A 17,360-nucleotide genomic window follows, 5' to 3' on the forward strand; every position below is an offset into this window, starting at 1 on the left:
TTTCTTTTGCTTCATATTTGCGTTTTGAATAATCCTGTCATTATCAGGATGTGGCATCTTCAATGCAATAGTACTTGATGCCTTCACTTTTCTTATAAGTGAAATATCAATATTCCTTTACTTCTATGAACGTACGAAAGCAGGTTCTTGAAAAGCACTATTCTGATTTGGACAATATCACCTTAAATCTAATATTCGATCATTTCTGCTTATATCGATTTACTCACGTTAAACTGCGACTTTTGTGCCCGTTTTTCAATTGGGGAGGATCTCCACCACATACTAAAGAAAAAGAAAGAAGATGAATTTCAATCGTACAATTCATTGTCGATGTGATTATAATTCCAAAAACCTATTTGTTCGCAAATCAGATTGTTCACATGGGAAGTGTCATCCCTGGCCAAACAGAGGTTTGTCTCAGTTTTGAGTTGTGTTGATTTTGGGACTTTGGAGGAACTCTCTTCGTCTGAACACCATGGATCCACCTTCAACGAATCTGGGATATCGCCATTAGTCCAGTTCCATTTGAAGTCACCCGTTGAAAACCCGGCTTCAAGTGCAATTCATTTTAACATGTTGTGATAATGTGCGATGTTAAAAGAGTGCGTACCTATTCTGTAGTTTCCTGTAAATTTGTCTGGGTAATGATAATGCAAGGTGAAAGCAATTGATCGTACAAACAGGTACTCTTCTTGACTTTCCAAAGATGCCAATTGCCCACCATGAGAAAGGCAGATTTCTTGTCCTTCTTCGAAATTATTGCTCTGGGCCAGGAACTTATAATTGTTACCCTCGAAGCGATACCAGCCATCCGGTTCTTCTCTGGCTATAGAACAGATATTCTGATAGGCAATATCTCTTTATCAATAAGGGGTTTGGATACTCACAATACAAACAATACCTGGGTTGAGATATGACTGACGTCCAAGTATCAGTCTTACCCAAACGAAATTCTCCCCTCAATCTACATGTTCTCGGGTAGTATCCTGTCCATGGCTTGGACCAAACCACTCCAAAGCACTTTGGGTTTTGAAGGCAGTGGGCGTGGCAATCTGCAAGACTCTCCACGCCACTTACAACCTCTACTGAGGAAGTGATGAGGCGGACTGTGTCCATAGTACAATCTGGAACTATAGTTCTAAAATGCTTTGAGTTATCCTTTGGTGTTTTGTTAGAATGGGATTTGTGAGAAAACAGTAAGTACAATTCAATGGTAATTGATAATAAATTTAATAACAATTTCAGAGCAGAAAAGGTCTAGAATGTGCTAATTAGAATGATGTATAAACATATCACAAAGGTATCAAGAATCTTACTACATACGTAGATATAGATTCAAGCAAAGAGCCTACTTTTAAACATACGAGGTTAACTTTGTTCTGAAGCAACGTTCAACGGCATAACTCGTATAATTGGATTTGAAAGATGACATGTTCTTTCGTTTTTGTATCTTGGAGAAGATTTATTAAGACACAAAACCCCTGGTGGCTGCTTCTTGACACATCCCTATATTACACTCTGAAAACCATTACTTCTCTTGCTTTACCTCTGTCGAAATAAGTAATTGATTAGGTTGCAATAATGCTATTTACAATACACTATGAACTCTCGGACTTATCATCGAGTTAAATAAAGACACCGTTGCCCAATTTTGACCGTCAAATTAGCTATTACTGCATAACGGTAGTTCGGACGGAAAGATCGGTTGGTCGATCTCAAAACCTTTCTACCAATTGCCGATTAAATGTTATGCCTGGTTTTTTCCTTATAAATTTTGCCTCTGTCTATGTCTGTGGGTTAAACAACTACCGTACAATGGCTCCAAGAACAGGTAAAAATAAATGTCATGTTTCGAAATACCAAAGGTTACTTGATCGGCATTGTTGGAAAGAAATCGAAAAACTTACTGCATAGTTTTGGAATCGTATACATGTTCGCCTTTTTCGTTAAGTGGGATTTCTTGTGTTTAACGTAGCAGTTTTTGAGGGTCGCCGAGTAAAGAGCATTGTCGCAATTCTCATGGCCAAGGCATTTTTGAAGGCATTCTTCGATGGTGGTCGGGTAGTACTTTTTGACGATATTGCCATAGTAGATCGTCCTCTCTTGAACGCAATGCATTTTAACTGAAAAGAAAGAACAATCTAAAGTGATCATTTTCATGCCAATGTCATAATATAAGTTGTTTTTCTATGAAGGCGGGGTTTTACGGCCAATTTTCAGCGGAGCAAATTTCTTTTCTTAGTGTCCGAGAGTATCAGGTCGAGGGGCATCAAGAAAATCGAAACGAGCGAAGTCCGATTGTGAGTATGGAACCCCGCCTTTGGTGGTTAACATATGTTGTTGAGCAACATTTCCTTATTCATGGAGTACGTCAATAGTGGAGTGGAAAGCTCGGTCGAAGATCTCACGTCTTCTGGCGAGGTTTGGTAGAGCTATGCGTTGCCTCCTGATCGGATGAATTCCCGCTGAGAGTATGCTCAATGAATTCCATCTTCATGATCAAGCACTCAATTAGGAGGTAACGCAAAACTGAAACGTCTTCTAGCGAGGTTTCAGAGAGCTTTCCACTCAACAATACCCTACTCCATGCCTTATTCGAGACTTCCTTATAATTTCTCAACTCTGAAAACGTGCCTGCCCAGTGACCATGGCATTTCGTTTTCGTAGAATCTGTCATTCTCGAGCAGTCAGCTCAAGATGCACGTGCGCCATCGGACCAAAACCGATTTGTAGATTTTCGAGAATACATCCAGCCAAGACAGACGAAATACACGGAGACCTCTGGTCGGGCATTCAGATACAAATTTCTATCACATCTGATTGCAGTTAAGCCACTGACTTTTTATTCATAAGATCAATTAGGTAAAATTGAAACAAATCACAAGGCAAATTTCGGCACATTAAGGGGTTGGTTGACGAGTGAAACTCAATCCTTACTGCTGCTGAGCTTGGAATACCCAAAAGTGCAAAACGTAAAATGTGTTCATTTTACCTAACTTTTATTTTCATATATTATTTGATCGACCAATGAATTGGAGTTGGCGCATCTGGCTAACCCTTGAATATAAGGTTGATCCGGAATTTTTGTCAAAAACTTGTCCAAGTCTGACTTAAATCCTGCTCCTGGATCAACACCTACATACTCCCCCTGTATATTTGAGGGCAGTAAATTGAACAATGAAGGAGCCCGAGAAAGAAGAGAGTTAGGGCGGCTTTAGAGCGGCTTTACACTAGGATGGAAAACCAAGATTGAATCCGATTTGAGGATTGAAGTAGGGCAAGTGATGGGCGAGTTTGGCAAAGGACTTGAGTCCAGCAAGTCGAACAAAAAGGCTTGTTCACCAAANAAGGTTGATCCGGAATTTTTGTCAAAAACTTGTCCTAGCCCTACTTCAATACTCAAACCGGATTCAATCTTGGTTCTCCGTCCTAGTGTAACACCACCCTTACACTTCATTGTTTTAACTAGGGTCTCTAGTTCTAACTAGCCTGGATTCTCGAGGGCTTGAAGGTGCTCTCAAAACGCACATTAAGCCTCTGCGGTCACCACAATTGACCCTAAATCCTGGGTTGGGACAAAGCACATGAATGATTGTGAAACCTCGGCTACACCAACTCCCGAGTACCCTTTGAGTACTCTATTTGTCCTATCGCGAGTCATTCGAAAGAGAGTTGACACACCACAATCGTCCAAAAGGACAAAGGACAGCTATGGTGACGCAGGTCCGTGCCTAGTAACCATGACCAACGACAGCTGAGACGAAAGCATGCGATAGCAACACCCTTGATCGATTTATATTTCTAGTTATCTATGCCTATAACAAAGACCGTGTGCCTAGACTTCAGATTGCCATGCCATAAAATGGTTACAAAATAAGCTTATTTTCTATTCTAGAACCGGAAATCATGCTTACGCCAAGAGCCTCTATATATCTATGTATTCCGTAATCATTGATCAAGTGAAGTCGACATAAGGCTTCAAATTCCAATTTGGTCATATTAACCGCATAAGTCTAATAAGAACTACGTACAACCAGAAAAGACGCACTTTCTTCTAACAGCTTGCTTGGGGCAGATGAATATTATGTATTGATTATATACAATGCCTGAGTAACGGCGTTACTTTTTCTGCAACACGACCTGTAACGCGCTCTATATCTAGAAAATTAACGGCATTCGGTACAGAACGGCTTTTTAGCCCTCCCGTTACCGTTGCTTTCTTTTTGTTTGAACCGGGGGAAAGAAAAAATATAAGGCTTCCTTCCCGATCTTTTTAAAAGTTCCGTCTCAATTGCAGTGACTTATTTGCTGCTGATGGTATCAGGAGCAAGAGAAGTCAAAAAGCGGGGAGAGTTAATCATAAACTTGTAAAATTATTAATTTTCAGGGACAAGCTCATGAACGTCTTTTTGTAGTGGCAGTGTCAAAGTAGAAAAAGTGTGGAAAATATCTCGCGAAGGAAGAAAAAGGAGTGCAGGAAAAATCTGAAGAATGAAATACTGTACATAATGTGGCACGGGGAGGATTGGGGAATACTTTCCTTGACAAGTTAACTTTTTTCAACTATGAAAAGTAAGGTGAAAAAATATTTGTTAATATGTTTAGTAAAAGATCAAAAAGATCAAAACCAAACAACCCTTAAATCCTCGAATCCTTGTAGCCGGCTCGTGCCCTTGTATCCTGGTATATTCGTTACTTGTTTCATGTCATATATCCGTAACATTAAATAAAAAGAATAAAAAATAGCATAAAACGCGTTTATTTGCAGCTTTAGGCCATCTTTTTCTCCAAAAGTCCCGGTATTGGCAACGGCAACGTTAAATTATCGGCGTTTTAAAGAAGGAGCGGTAACGGTTATGGAGTACTTTTTTACGTTAACGGTTCAAGCCCTGTTTACATTTCGTATTGAATTGTTTTGTTGAAAAGGCTCCAGAGCAATTTGAATCCAGTAGCTGTGGCTAGCCTTCAAAGAACGTTAAAGTTGATTCAAGTGAAGATCAAGGCCTCCATTGAGAATGACCTCGGTGAAAAAGGAGAGCGGAGTGGTTAAGGAGGTAAGTTCGAATCACTTCTCTCGCGTGTTTTCAACTCAGCAGAGTTCAGGAGCAACAACACATTGCTGTAATGTTGAATCTGTTAAAACTGGAGACTAGTCAAGTTGATCGATTAGATAATCAAGTAGTAACAGATCAAGATGCTCTAGAGACCATCAGGGACTTGAGGAGGCTTTCAAGGTCTCCTGGCCCTGATGGTGTGACATATCAGTTTCTGATGAGATGCTCACTGGTTTTTTGCTCCAGTTTTCTTGTACTTGATGCTTCGAATCTTGCGCAAGGGCAAGTTTCCATCCTCGCTAAAGCTAGCTCATGTTGTTCCAATTTTCAAAGGGGAGATAAGTCGCTCCCCAGTAGTTATAGGCCAATTTCTCTCACTTCCACTTTTGCGAAGGCGAAGGTGTTTGATAAAATCATGAAGTTCAAATTTGTAGAGTTTTTTAGAGTCATTTCTCTCGCTCAATTTGACTTGGCTCGACAAACTCAATTGACTCATCATATAAGCAATGAGGGGTTGCCCCTAAACTCTGTGGTGGTAAAATAAATTAGCGTACTGATCACCAAGTGAGCCATAACCTGTACTTTATCTATGGCTGCCCCATGAACCACAATAGACCCTACAAGGTGCTTCATTTTCTTCTTAGAGTTTGCACAGGAGAACAATGCATTTGAATTCGACCTGCTCTCTTTATAAACTTTACTCCACTCATTCGACTCATCACTTTCAAGGGAGGCCCTAAAAATTTTGCCTTACATAAAATCAATGTGTTATTTGTCATTTGTTTTCGGAAGTAATTGATTGCCAATTCAAATGTTCAACTTTCAAGCATTATTGATCCCAGCTTTAATGACTATCAATTGAATCCTCGTCTGCAAGTGCTCAATACTAATAAAGCAATTATTAAGAAAAAGTTGATTTGTTAGAGAACGAGTAATCTGAATCGAATTTTCTAATGACAAACGACCATGATGACCTCTTGCCTTAACATGCAAGTTCAAAAATGTCTCATCTTACACATAAACACATTTATAAATTATCATTACAAAACATAACTTATCATTTTTTCGAAACAATTTAGGTTTTCCTGCTCTAAAACTAAAAAAGGCAGGACTCTTTTTTTTGGCGACGAAGCTCAAGTCCATAATGGCTACCCAAAGGATTAAGACAACAACGAACCGAAACCCTGCTTTCAGTTCAGGTGCTTCTATTAAATAACATGCTTCCTTCATTTCATAACTGAAATTGACCTGAAAAGAGGCGTTGCAAGTCATCTTACATATCTTAGAGTGCACTTTGCGCAAAAAGAATTTCTTACCAAAATCTGGAAAGCATGGATCTCCGACCTGGCACGAAAAGGTTTTTTGAAGCGACACCAAACCTGTGTGGAAGTAAGAAATGGAAAGCATATATATGTTCAGCATGCGTCGACTTCATCTATTATTTCGAAAATGTACTTGATTACAGTCACAACTACTGTTACATTTATGACAAATGTCATCCAATACAAATACTTTATAATGTGACTTTCCACATTAGCTACCTTTTTGCGCCCTTCATAGCCTGTTTAATGTCCAGGTTTTTCAAATTGGCAATCTAGCTTCTTTTAGCTCAAACAATTCTCGAGTCTGGGGTTTTCGCGAGCTGATCATTAGGTCATCCTGGGTTTCTAGTTGACCTCCACCCACGCGACCTCTGACGGCCAAATGATCCCCACGTCTGCCATTGAGTCGCCAACAAAAGTAGATTATTGATCAAAACCGCATAAAAGGGATAATCATGTCCGATAGAATTATTGATCCGTTAACGAGTTTTTGTATGCGGATCGGCTTTCTCCCGGGACATAGGGTTGGTGGTGCATATTTTGAAATCTTATTTGAAATGCAATAGTAGGTAATTGGTTATAGTTAGAAAATCTAATACTGCCAAGCAATGAATTGTAAAAGGTAAGGGCTCTGAAGAATACAAAATTTGATTTCAAAATGCGCGATATTTTGCTTTATCCACGGCTAACCTTCAACTTAACTTCGTGTTTGATACCTCATCAGTTATTGAGATTGGAATTGATCCTTGCATTGGGAAGAAGGCCATGAATACATTTAAAGACACTAAAAATCAGATATCTGTCATATCCTTGTTGTATGCTGTACAGTCTCTCCTTTTTGTAGGCAAGGCGTGGCCACTGGAGCCCAAATAATGGAGGCATATTCGAGAACGTGGTTGTACAAAAGAGTTGCACAAAGTTAGCATGGTGGTCATATGTCTGAATTTCAACGTTCGGTATACTCATCCGCTAGCTTACAGGGCTGCGCGGACTTTCGCTTGGATGTGCTCATCAAATTTGCCATTGTTTTTTATTTGTACCCTTATGTCTGTGAAGGACGAAAGAAAGTTTTTTTTAATTCTGCCGTTTGGATTGTCCAGGTAAATTAATGGGCGTAGGCCTAGCACAGGCTCCAAACGTCATGAGCCGAAACTTGCCACCATTGAAGGACATATTATTGTCTTCAACCCAACTGTATACCATTTTTAGGTCATTTTGCAGGCCGGTAGAATGGTACCCATCTCTACCCAATACCAGGTTTTGTATGATCTGCTTAAAGAGACGCGATGAAAATTACAAAAAATGAACAAGTTCGTTGAACAAGTCTAGAATGCAATTGCTATTCGCGATTAATTTGTCTAACCCATTGGCAAAAATGCTATGCATTCGAATTACTTTGATTTTGAATGTTGTATTTTGCATTACGTATTTTTGATCGCAACAAAACTTGAGCATGGTTGATGACTATTTTTTATAATCTAATGTTGGCATGTTTATTAAATTGTTAACTGAATGAATAGGTTGTATTTGTGACTTCTTTATGGTTTCCTGATTTTCGACAGACAATACAAGCGGGGCAACTTTCTCTATTCGAACGTAAGTTTACCTCTAAGGAATACCTCTAAAGAAGCCAGGATCTCAACCAATCAATAAACTGCTCATTATCGTGTTTAAATATGTATGTCTAAGCTTAGAGCTTCTAAAGTTGGTGTCTATCAATATCTTTTGCACGTCAGAACCATCAAACGTCGGCGTTTTAGAACTTTATTTTAACACATTTGGTAAAGAAACTGCCCAATAGATTTCAAGTTAAATTCGGGATTCAAAAGGGCGACAGCCTTACAATTCAACTTCTTGCCTTTGCTTTTGCAAATGAGAGGCAAATCTTTCAAAGAAAGTGATTACAAATGGCTTTTAAGGATTGGTTTCAATAACAAGTGTCATTAACAATGGTCTCAAACTTATGCAAATAAGATTTATTAACATCCTGGACCCTTATCCGCAGCTTTTTGCATCCAAGACCTTCATTTGCACCTTTTGCATCTTGGACCCGTTTTTACATTTCTATGCATTTTAGGCTTCTTTTGGCTGATCTTATGTGAGCCAAAAATGTTGCCAACAAATTGGCACTCTTGACGCACAAGACAATTCAGGGACATCTCTTTCCTAGGACACATATGATCCTACAACACACTGGAATTAATAAATGAGCATATGTACTATGCAGACAACCTGACACCAGCCATCGAAATTTGAAGTGCCCCTATTGCCTTTTGATTACTTCAAGTTAAAGCTGAATCAAATTCTTCCTATACTTCGGAATTTTAGACTTTGCCCCGCCCTGTGGAACACATTCGGAGATTGCTTGCCAGACCGACCTTTTTGGCCGGTATTACTCTAGTGCACGCCGGCTTTTGAGTAATGGTCGACCCTATCTCGAAAACATGATGATCTGACAGATTACTAGGGGTCACATGGACGTACTGGATCAGATCAAGGTCATTGGGAAAAAGCAAGCCCAGAAAGTTTCTTGCTCTGGTGGCTAAACCAACATGCTGGGAGAGATTGCGTAAGACCGCAAACTCCTCCAGCTTTTCGAACGACTGAGATGTCGATTTCGAAATGGGAATGTACCCACCGGGATTAACCTCCCACTGTACAACGCTACCCGGAAAATTGAGGTCCCCTACAAGGAAAACCTTTGAACAAACTGACTGGTCAAACTCATTTCATATGAGTTTGAGAGCTGATCAACACGAGCTTACTTAACAAGATGGAGGCCTATATATTGTCACAATGGACAGATCAAGACCTTGAAGATGACAAACTAAGACCTCTACTTCTGCATTAGACATGTTTACATGACTAATGTGTAGGACGAGGAATCGAGGATGAGGATAAGTTTGGAGGAGAGGGTGGGGAACAATGGGAGGGAAGGAGGGATGGAGAGAGGAAAGGGGTGAGGTAAGTCTGTTGAGAGGCTTGACAATGAGGTTGAGACGACAACTGCTTTCTCTTCCTCCTAGTGCCCCTAAGATGGGCCTTTGTGCATTTGAAATTGAGGCATACCTTGTGCCTCAATGATCTCATGCACATAAACGGTTGGAAATAGCTACATCCCTTTTGGGAACATAACTTCTTATTGAACTTGAGAAGGCCAAACTCTCTAAGTTTGGGACACCATTCTGGGTTTAATTAAGAATTTTTGAAATGTTCGTTTATTCTGGAAAATTTGCTCCTTTTATTGAATTGGGATGTTCATAAGGGTAGTTGTAGTGAAATCAAAGTACTTCGTTCCTTTTTTCTACGTCACGATGAACGCGCTGATGTATTTGGTGGGAGTTGACTGCATCGAGACCTCGCATAATCTTGAAGGCCAAAATGGCGTCGCCTCTTTCTCGTCTGTGCTCAAAGGTGGTCAATCTGAGGTGCTCGAGCTTCTGAAGGTACGATCCTGCAATGCCAGGAATCATTCTCACTGCCCTCCTCTACACTCGCTCAATCAGTTCCGTGTCCTTGTTCAATCAGGGGCTCCACAAGTGAACAATAAACTCAAGGTGTGAGCGGACGTACGTTTCGGATATTCCCAGAAAGGTTTCCTTCGTCCGGAACGAGAATGATCTCCTGACTAGTCCGAGGATGACGTTTCCTCGGTATGGCTCCAATGTGTAGGGAGGGATAAATGTTGTCACTCAAGAGTATGCCGAGGTTACGATGATTTTTGACGGACTCCACCTCTGTACCTCCCCTGAAATGTTTTGTGAACAAAATGCAAGAACTGAAAATTAGGATCCTTTTGGAAAACCTCAATATGATACTCATCACTAAAGCATGGGCTCAAGTTGTCATCAAGGGTACAAAGTTAGAATTCGCCTTATTTGCAATAATCAGTAAGAACGACAAAAATTGGATGCACTATGGAAAGTATAAATGGGAATGAGCACGAGTCAGGAGGCATAACATCTCCCTTACGGGGAGGTCACTGTCCAGGCATTGGCTTTAGGAGGCGGGCATCAGTCCAATAGGCGGGTATTTGTCCGTTGGGTGGGTATTTGTCCATTGGCGGTTATTCGTTCGCTGGCGGTTATTCGCCCATTGGCGGGTATGCGTCTGTTGGCGGGTATGCGTCCGTTGGCGGGTATGCGTCCGTTGGCGGGTATGCGTCCGTTGGCGGGTATTTGTCCTTTGGCGGGTATTTGTCCTTTGGGTGGGTATTCGTCCTTTGGGTGGGTATTCCCCCGTTGGCGGGTATTCGTTCATTGGCGGTTATTTGTCCGTTGTCGGTTATTCGTCCATTGGCGGGTATGCGTCCGTTGGGTGCTTATTCGTCCATTGGGTGCGTATTCGTCCATTGGCAGTTATTCGTTAGTTGGCGTTTATGCGTCTGTTGACGGATATTCGTCGGTTGGCAGGTATTTGTCCATTGGGTGGGTATTCGTCTGTTGGCGGGTATTCGTCCGTTGGCGGGTATGCGTCCGTTGGGTGCTTATTCGTCCATTGGGTGCGTATTCGTCCGTTGGCGGTTATTTGTTAGTTGGCGTTTATGCGTCCTTTGGCAGGTATTCGTCCGTTGGCGGGTATGCGTCCGTTGGCGGGTATGCGTCCGTTGGCGGGTATGCGTCCGTTGGCGGGTATGCGTCCGTTGGCGGGTATGCGTCCGTTGGCAGGTATTCGTCCGTTGGCGGGTATGCGTCCGTTGGCGGGTATGCGTCCGTTGGCGGGTATGCGTCCGTTGGCGGGTATGCGTCCGTTGGCGTGTATGCGTCCATTGGCGGGCATTCGTCCTTTGGGTGGGTATTTGTCCATTGGCGGGTATTTGTTTGTTGGAGGTTATTCGTCCGTTGGCGGGTATTCGTCCGTTGGCGGGTATTCCATCCAGTGGGCAATACGTCCATCCAGTGAGCGATACTTCCATCCGGTGAGCGATTCTTTCCATCCGGTGGGCGAATCTTTCCATCCGGTGGGCGAATCTTTCCATCTTTTGGGTGTCTCCCCGTTTTTTGGCCTTGTAGGTCGGCTCAAAGCGACTGTGCCATCTTGGATGTTCGTGAGCCGGTTTCTGACTAGTTTTATTGAGCTAAAGCACAGGGTATATGGAGGACAGGACTATGTAGAGTACAAGTGGGAGCAAGCACAAGTCAGGAGGTCACAACAAGCTCCTTTTGTCCCTTGCACTCTCCACACTCCGTTTCAAGGCTCAGTCCTCTTTGCTCCTTCCATTCTCATCTCGATATCATTTTCAATATCAATTTGGGCAATTTGGGTTGAGGCCAGGGCTAATTCTATAGGGTATATACCTTCTTGTATTCATTTGAGGCTCGTATTCGATGAGCATGTATCAGGATTTTTTCCTTGTGAATTAAATCTTTGCGACCAACCATGATCATCCAGGGTCTTGTGTCAGCGGATACGCCTTCTTTTATGCCTTTTGAGACCTTAATTTATTGTTCGCATGCTCCAACTGCAAGTCCAGTGATTACATGAGACAACAGATTTGTTTAAAATCCGTCTCTTTCATTCCCTGCCAACCCAGTCCCGCACTTCCGGTAGACCTTTGATAACTGCATTCCATTTTTTGTCCTCTCTCAACCGTAGTTCTTTCATCTTGATACAAGTTTGGAGTCTCCTCCAGTTTCTTGATGCGCTCGCCGTGGTTGCCAACGTATTCCTCCACCAACACACGGGGCTCACGCACCTTGATCAGTTCGTGGAACATTTTTGATCATGGGGCTTCTCAGTGTATACAGAGTCACTATTTCATATATGCTACGTAGGAAAGTGCGGCCTTTGGAACACCTGAGCACGGTATGGCTTAATGGAATGGCCCTTCACAGCCCTTCACACTTTGGGCTCGGTGGTTACGACCTTTTCACCATTGACCACAAACAATAGCCGAGTCTATTTCGCTGCCCTTTCCATTGCCACCGTATTGAAAAGCGTGATTGTGCCAATTCCATTTAATGCCAACTATTGGCCTAAGAGTTAATTACTCTTTGTCGAATTTGAGATTCATACTGTTCGACCCATTCAAAATGGCGATTGATAAGGTTTTGCGAGACAAAATTGTAAAGCTTCACCTTGAAGGACTCCTCAAGCGTACAATTGTTAAAATATGGCAGCTCTGGCATCAAAACTGTGCTCACTTACATTTTCGAAAATTGTTGCAGTGAAAATGGTGGAAGGGCTACCATTCCCCTTTGGGCTAAGATTAAATCATTTGGAGTGGAGTGTAGCACTATTGTACAGGGGATACCAAAAGTCTAGCGAATCATATTTTTGCGTATTTCTCCAAAAATTTTAGAGCTACAGTAGAGTCACGAAACTGCGCCAGCTTCTTGTACTCATATAAGATGGCAAAGCACCAAAGTATTAACTGGTTGAGCGGAAATACAAAGCCGCGAGAGCAGGAACGAGAAAGTCAACAAGAACGCCGGAACAAAGGGGTCGCCGCACCGGAAGTGTCATGACCAGCAAAACGTAAGTTTAACACGTTATAGAGAATTCAATTTCTGAAAGAACAATGAAAACATTGAAAAGCGAACAAAAATAGCCAAGTTATGTCCGATTTTCTGATATGAGTAAATATTAGGATCCTCAACCCCAAGTAAGGCGCCGACCAGGAGATTGCCCAAGTGACCATCCAAAACCCTCCACGGAGTGGCCACAGCGCCAGGTACATCGCCAAGGTTATCTACAACGTCAAAAAAGGTACAAGGTCATAAAGCAGATCACGGCTTGTAAGGGGGATTCCAGTGTCACCACCAGGTCCGTCACGCCAGAGAACATCAGGAAGGTGAAGGACATGGCTCAGCACCAACTTGGCATTGGACCTGTGGCAACATCAGAGAGGCTTTGGATGTGTCCAAGATGTCAGCAGTGAGGCTGATTAAGGCGGCCAAGTTGAAGAACCTGAAGATTTTGAGGAGACCCATTTCCTGCAAGATTGGGATGGCCTGGAGGGCGGAGAGAGCTGCTGCACCACTGAAATGGATGGAAAACAACGTCGGTGTCCAGTCCAATATCATCCTGTGGTCAGATGAGAAAATGTTTGTCGTGGATCAGGTGGTGAACACCTGGAACTGCCAAGTTCTTGCCCCCGCCTCCCACGTGAACAAGCAGGCAGTCCTTGTGTCCAAGCACCCAGCATCGGTTATGGTGTTCAGTTTGGCTCTGATGACCCCGTCATGTCTCCGGTCTTCATCCCCAAGGGGGTCAAGATGACTGCCGCCTGGTACCTGGCTAACATCATCCTCACCGTTGAGACGTGGGCTGCAGCCACCTATGGGAATAACTGGAGTCGGAAGATGGTCTTCATGCAAGACACCCCTCCTTGCCACACAGCCAACACTGTCCAGAGGCACTTGGAGACCAAGTGGGGCAAGGATGCCTTCTGGGAGAAGACCATGTGGCTGCCCAGCAGCCCGAACCTGAACCCCATATACTTCTGGTCCTGGGGCAACCTGGAGGCCGTGATCAACGCCAAACACCAGCCCAACGTTGACGCTTTCAAGGAAGTCTTCAAAACCCCGGTTTCAGTCAGGAAAGCCTGCAGCTCTGTCCAACCGAGGTAGGCCAAAGTGGTCCTTACCAATGGAGGCCAAAATCATGATTAAGAAGTTCATATATCAGAAAGTTTTAGCCCCTGGCAAATAAAAATGTATATGCATTATAATATGAATATGGGCCTTCTAACGCCATACTTATTTGTTGTTCTTGATTAAGTAGTTCAGGAGCTACAACCATGTTTCTGAGTCGCCAGAAATTTGCTATCCCCTGTATGTGTTCAATAGTTTAACGTCATGAAAGCTTGGCGTTAAAGTAAGACAAATACTTGAGCGGGGACTACCAAACCAGCTGAACTAATTGGAGCCCAAATGGGCGAGGCATGTTCAAGATGCGGCTGGACAATTGACTTGTACAGAGTTGGCATCGAAATACAATCTGTGGACTTAAACGTGCGATATATCCAACCACGCATTTGAAAAGCTTTGCTAACCTTAAACTGGGTAAGCTCGTCGAACTTTCCATTATTTTGGAGAACTACTCCTATATCCTTAATGGACGAAACCTACACGATACTTTTACTTCAATTATCTACGAGCGGAGTGTTAAATGGCGTTGACCCAAATGTCATTGAACGGAATTTCATCCCATTCACGGTCATATTATTTTCAGCAACCCACAAGTAGATTTGGTGCAAGACCTCTACCAAATTTACCGAGTTCTGACCATTCCCACCACAAACTGATTTTACATAAACAGTATAGGAAGAGATACTGACATTACTACTAATAAGCTTCTGAAGCGGAGCAATAAAGATGATGAAAGGGAGAGGACCCAAAATGGAGCCCTGAGGAACACCCGACTTGACATCATGTATGTCACTAAGGGACCCCTCAACCTTAACCAATTGCTTTGTACCAGAAATGAAACTTCTTAACCAATTGAGAACCATACCTTGGATCCCAATCTTATGGAGCCTGTGAACTAACAGGCCATTATCTACCTTGTCAAAGGCCTTGACACAGTCGATATAAACTACGTTGACTGATTCATGGCTCTCTAGTCCCTCAATAACATGCTCATNCATGGATATCAATAGAGGGCTCTAGATATCAAGAAATTCTAAAATGTTTGAATTTACTTTTACTTGGAGTTTTCCCATCAACACGACTAAACTCAACTAAATTTCCCAACTCAAGACAATTCCTTGCCCCTTCAAAAAGTCCTGTCAATAGTTCTTCAATGATTTTGTAAAGCAAGCCAAATTGAGAAATGCACAATATAAAACTGGCGACCGGACCAAATTCTGGCGATATTTGGTGGAACCTTCCTTCGTCAAGTAGAGAAAAACCGTTAGAAGTGAATAAAAGGAAAATAAGAAGATGAAGAGGAAATAGATGGCAGAAATAGAGGGGCAAGAGCGAAGTAGACAGGTGAAGAACCAGCGAGAGCGACTGAGAACCTGAGATACAAGTAAACAGCACTGGCTGGGTAGAAACCATGCAGGAAAGTACTCCCTTGAGATAGACAAAGAAAAGAAAAAAGGTGGTCGCGCGAGGTCGGGGCTAGCAACAGAGATGAAGAGAAGAGATACCATTTGGTCGAATACGATGACCTACTCTTGGCTGACTAAGCTAGCTTAACCCATGGGGTGACAAACCTCAGCAAGCATACACCAATTCGACTATAGGACCCATCAAGAATCAATGAAATGGAATAAAACAAAAGATGGTTCTAGAGCCAAACTTTGCGCTGAAAATGCGAAACAAACCTGATCGAATAGAAGAAAAATCAACTACATTTACTAGGACAGGAAATGACTAGGCCAAACAATCAATAAACGAAATACTCCTTAATCCAAAAATACATGAATAACCTAGAATTGGGATATCAGCATCTGTAAAACGTACCTGAAGAGCAATATTTGCATTTATGGTGCTAGTGCCAATGATTGACACAGCTTGCTTGAGCATCCAAATAAATACATCATTTTGTTAAAGCTATTTCAAACAGTCCTTAGAATTGCGCAAGTTAATATAAAGCCAAATTACCAAAGAATAAGAACACCCCCTAACAATTGAAAAACATGTTATGAAAGAATTCAAAGGAATCTCTCTCAATCAACTTCTACGTCTTTTTCACAAACTGTTCTCGCTATTTTGAACATTTTTTATGATATATTTTACTCCATTTTTGCATTTATCGAAGCATTTCAATCTCGTTGGGACTTTTGACACGACAGCTGTGAATGACGAATACATTTTTCCGTCAAAACTTTTCCTGATCTAGAATAAATATATTTGGCCAAATTTGATAAAAGTAAAGCCATATAACCCCTAGGTAATGGTTAATAAGATCATAAGAATAATGATTTAAATGAGTAAGGGCATTCCATTATTTTGATGGAGTGTTTTAGCAATTAATTAAGTCCTTACTTCGGCAAATGACTTGTAACCCGTTTTTCTTTTTCTAAGAACGACTTAAGCCCTACCAACTTACCGAAAATGAGAATCAGAGGAAATGACATTGTCTCCTCAACCCTTATCCAATGACAGAGAGGGTAGAAGGTTTTGAGTGAGCAAGCCATCGTAATAAAATTACTTCATCATTCGGCTTGTTTTGTAATCCATCGCAATAAAAAATATCCGATAAAACCCATGTGACGTCCCGTTTCTTAAAAAGGTAGGAGATAAGGTTTCTTCCCTAAGGTTCGGACGAGTTCAAAACTTGAACTGACTAAAGATCCTTAATAATTACACCCCGTTATACTGCAGCCAAAGAACACAAACTGTAACCATTTGAAAAAAAAAACATCATGTGATATCGATTATTTAATTTAGAAACTTTTTGAAGGCTACCTTAGCTGACTCCGGGCATAGCATGGACGTTTTATTTCACCACTGCTAAGGGGATATATTTTGACCCAATTTGCGAATATATGGCAGTATTTTAACATTGCTTGCTTTGGTTGAAAAAAGCGTAATGCTTTGACTAAAATATCAGCAAAACTAAGAAAACGCAATCACGTTTGAAATGCTACTTCAACCAAAATAAGAAACTGAAATTGTATCTAGAGTAATTCCTTGCTTCAGTCAGTTTCTTCCTACTTGCGCTTTTTAGAATGTTTCTCGAGACACTTCCTGACCACCTTCCTTGAAATATGAAAAGACTAGTTTGAGAAGGCCATACGCTAAATATTGTCACTTTTACCCTCTATCTAAAGTTATCCTACTCCCAAACTTTTGGTGGCCAGTGTTCCAGTTTGGTGTGCCAAAAAACATGTTTTGTACTGTTTTAGTTTCTAGCCACCATGGAGGCTTAATGTGCGTTTTGAGAGCAACTTCAAGCCTTCGAGAGTCCAGGCTAGATGATCAGTGAGGTCCACCTCTGTTCTTTTTCGGGCTCCCTCATTGTTCAATTTGCTCCCCTCTAATATTCGTAGGGAATACGTAGGCCATGTTGATCAGGTTGCATCGTTCAA

General features: G+C 41.8%; 1 protein-coding gene across 1 annotated transcript; it reads right to left on the bottom strand.

The window, feature by feature from the left end:
* Nucleotides 1-255: 255 nt before the first annotated feature.
* Nucleotides 256-16,650, bottom strand: LOC131878152 (uncharacterized). Its single transcript, XM_059224049.1, has 6 exons — nt 16,379-16,650; nt 6,371-6,433; nt 1,908-2,141; nt 888-1,130; nt 678-826; nt 256-282 (listed from the first exon to the last, which is right to left on the bottom strand). Exons 1-6 carry the CDS (start codon nt 16,464-16,466, stop codon nt 256-258), a joined length of 804 nt encoding a protein of 267 aa, XP_059080032.1. The 5' UTR covers nt 16,467-16,650.
* Nucleotides 16,651-17,360: the final 710 nt, after the last annotated feature.

The sequence above is a fragment of the Tigriopus californicus genome, chromosome 3, assembly GCF_007210705.1.
Source record: "Tigriopus californicus strain San Diego chromosome 3, Tcal_SD_v2.1, whole genome shotgun sequence".
Taxonomy (NCBI): Eukaryota; Metazoa; Arthropoda; class Copepoda; order Harpacticoida; family Harpacticidae; genus Tigriopus; species Tigriopus californicus.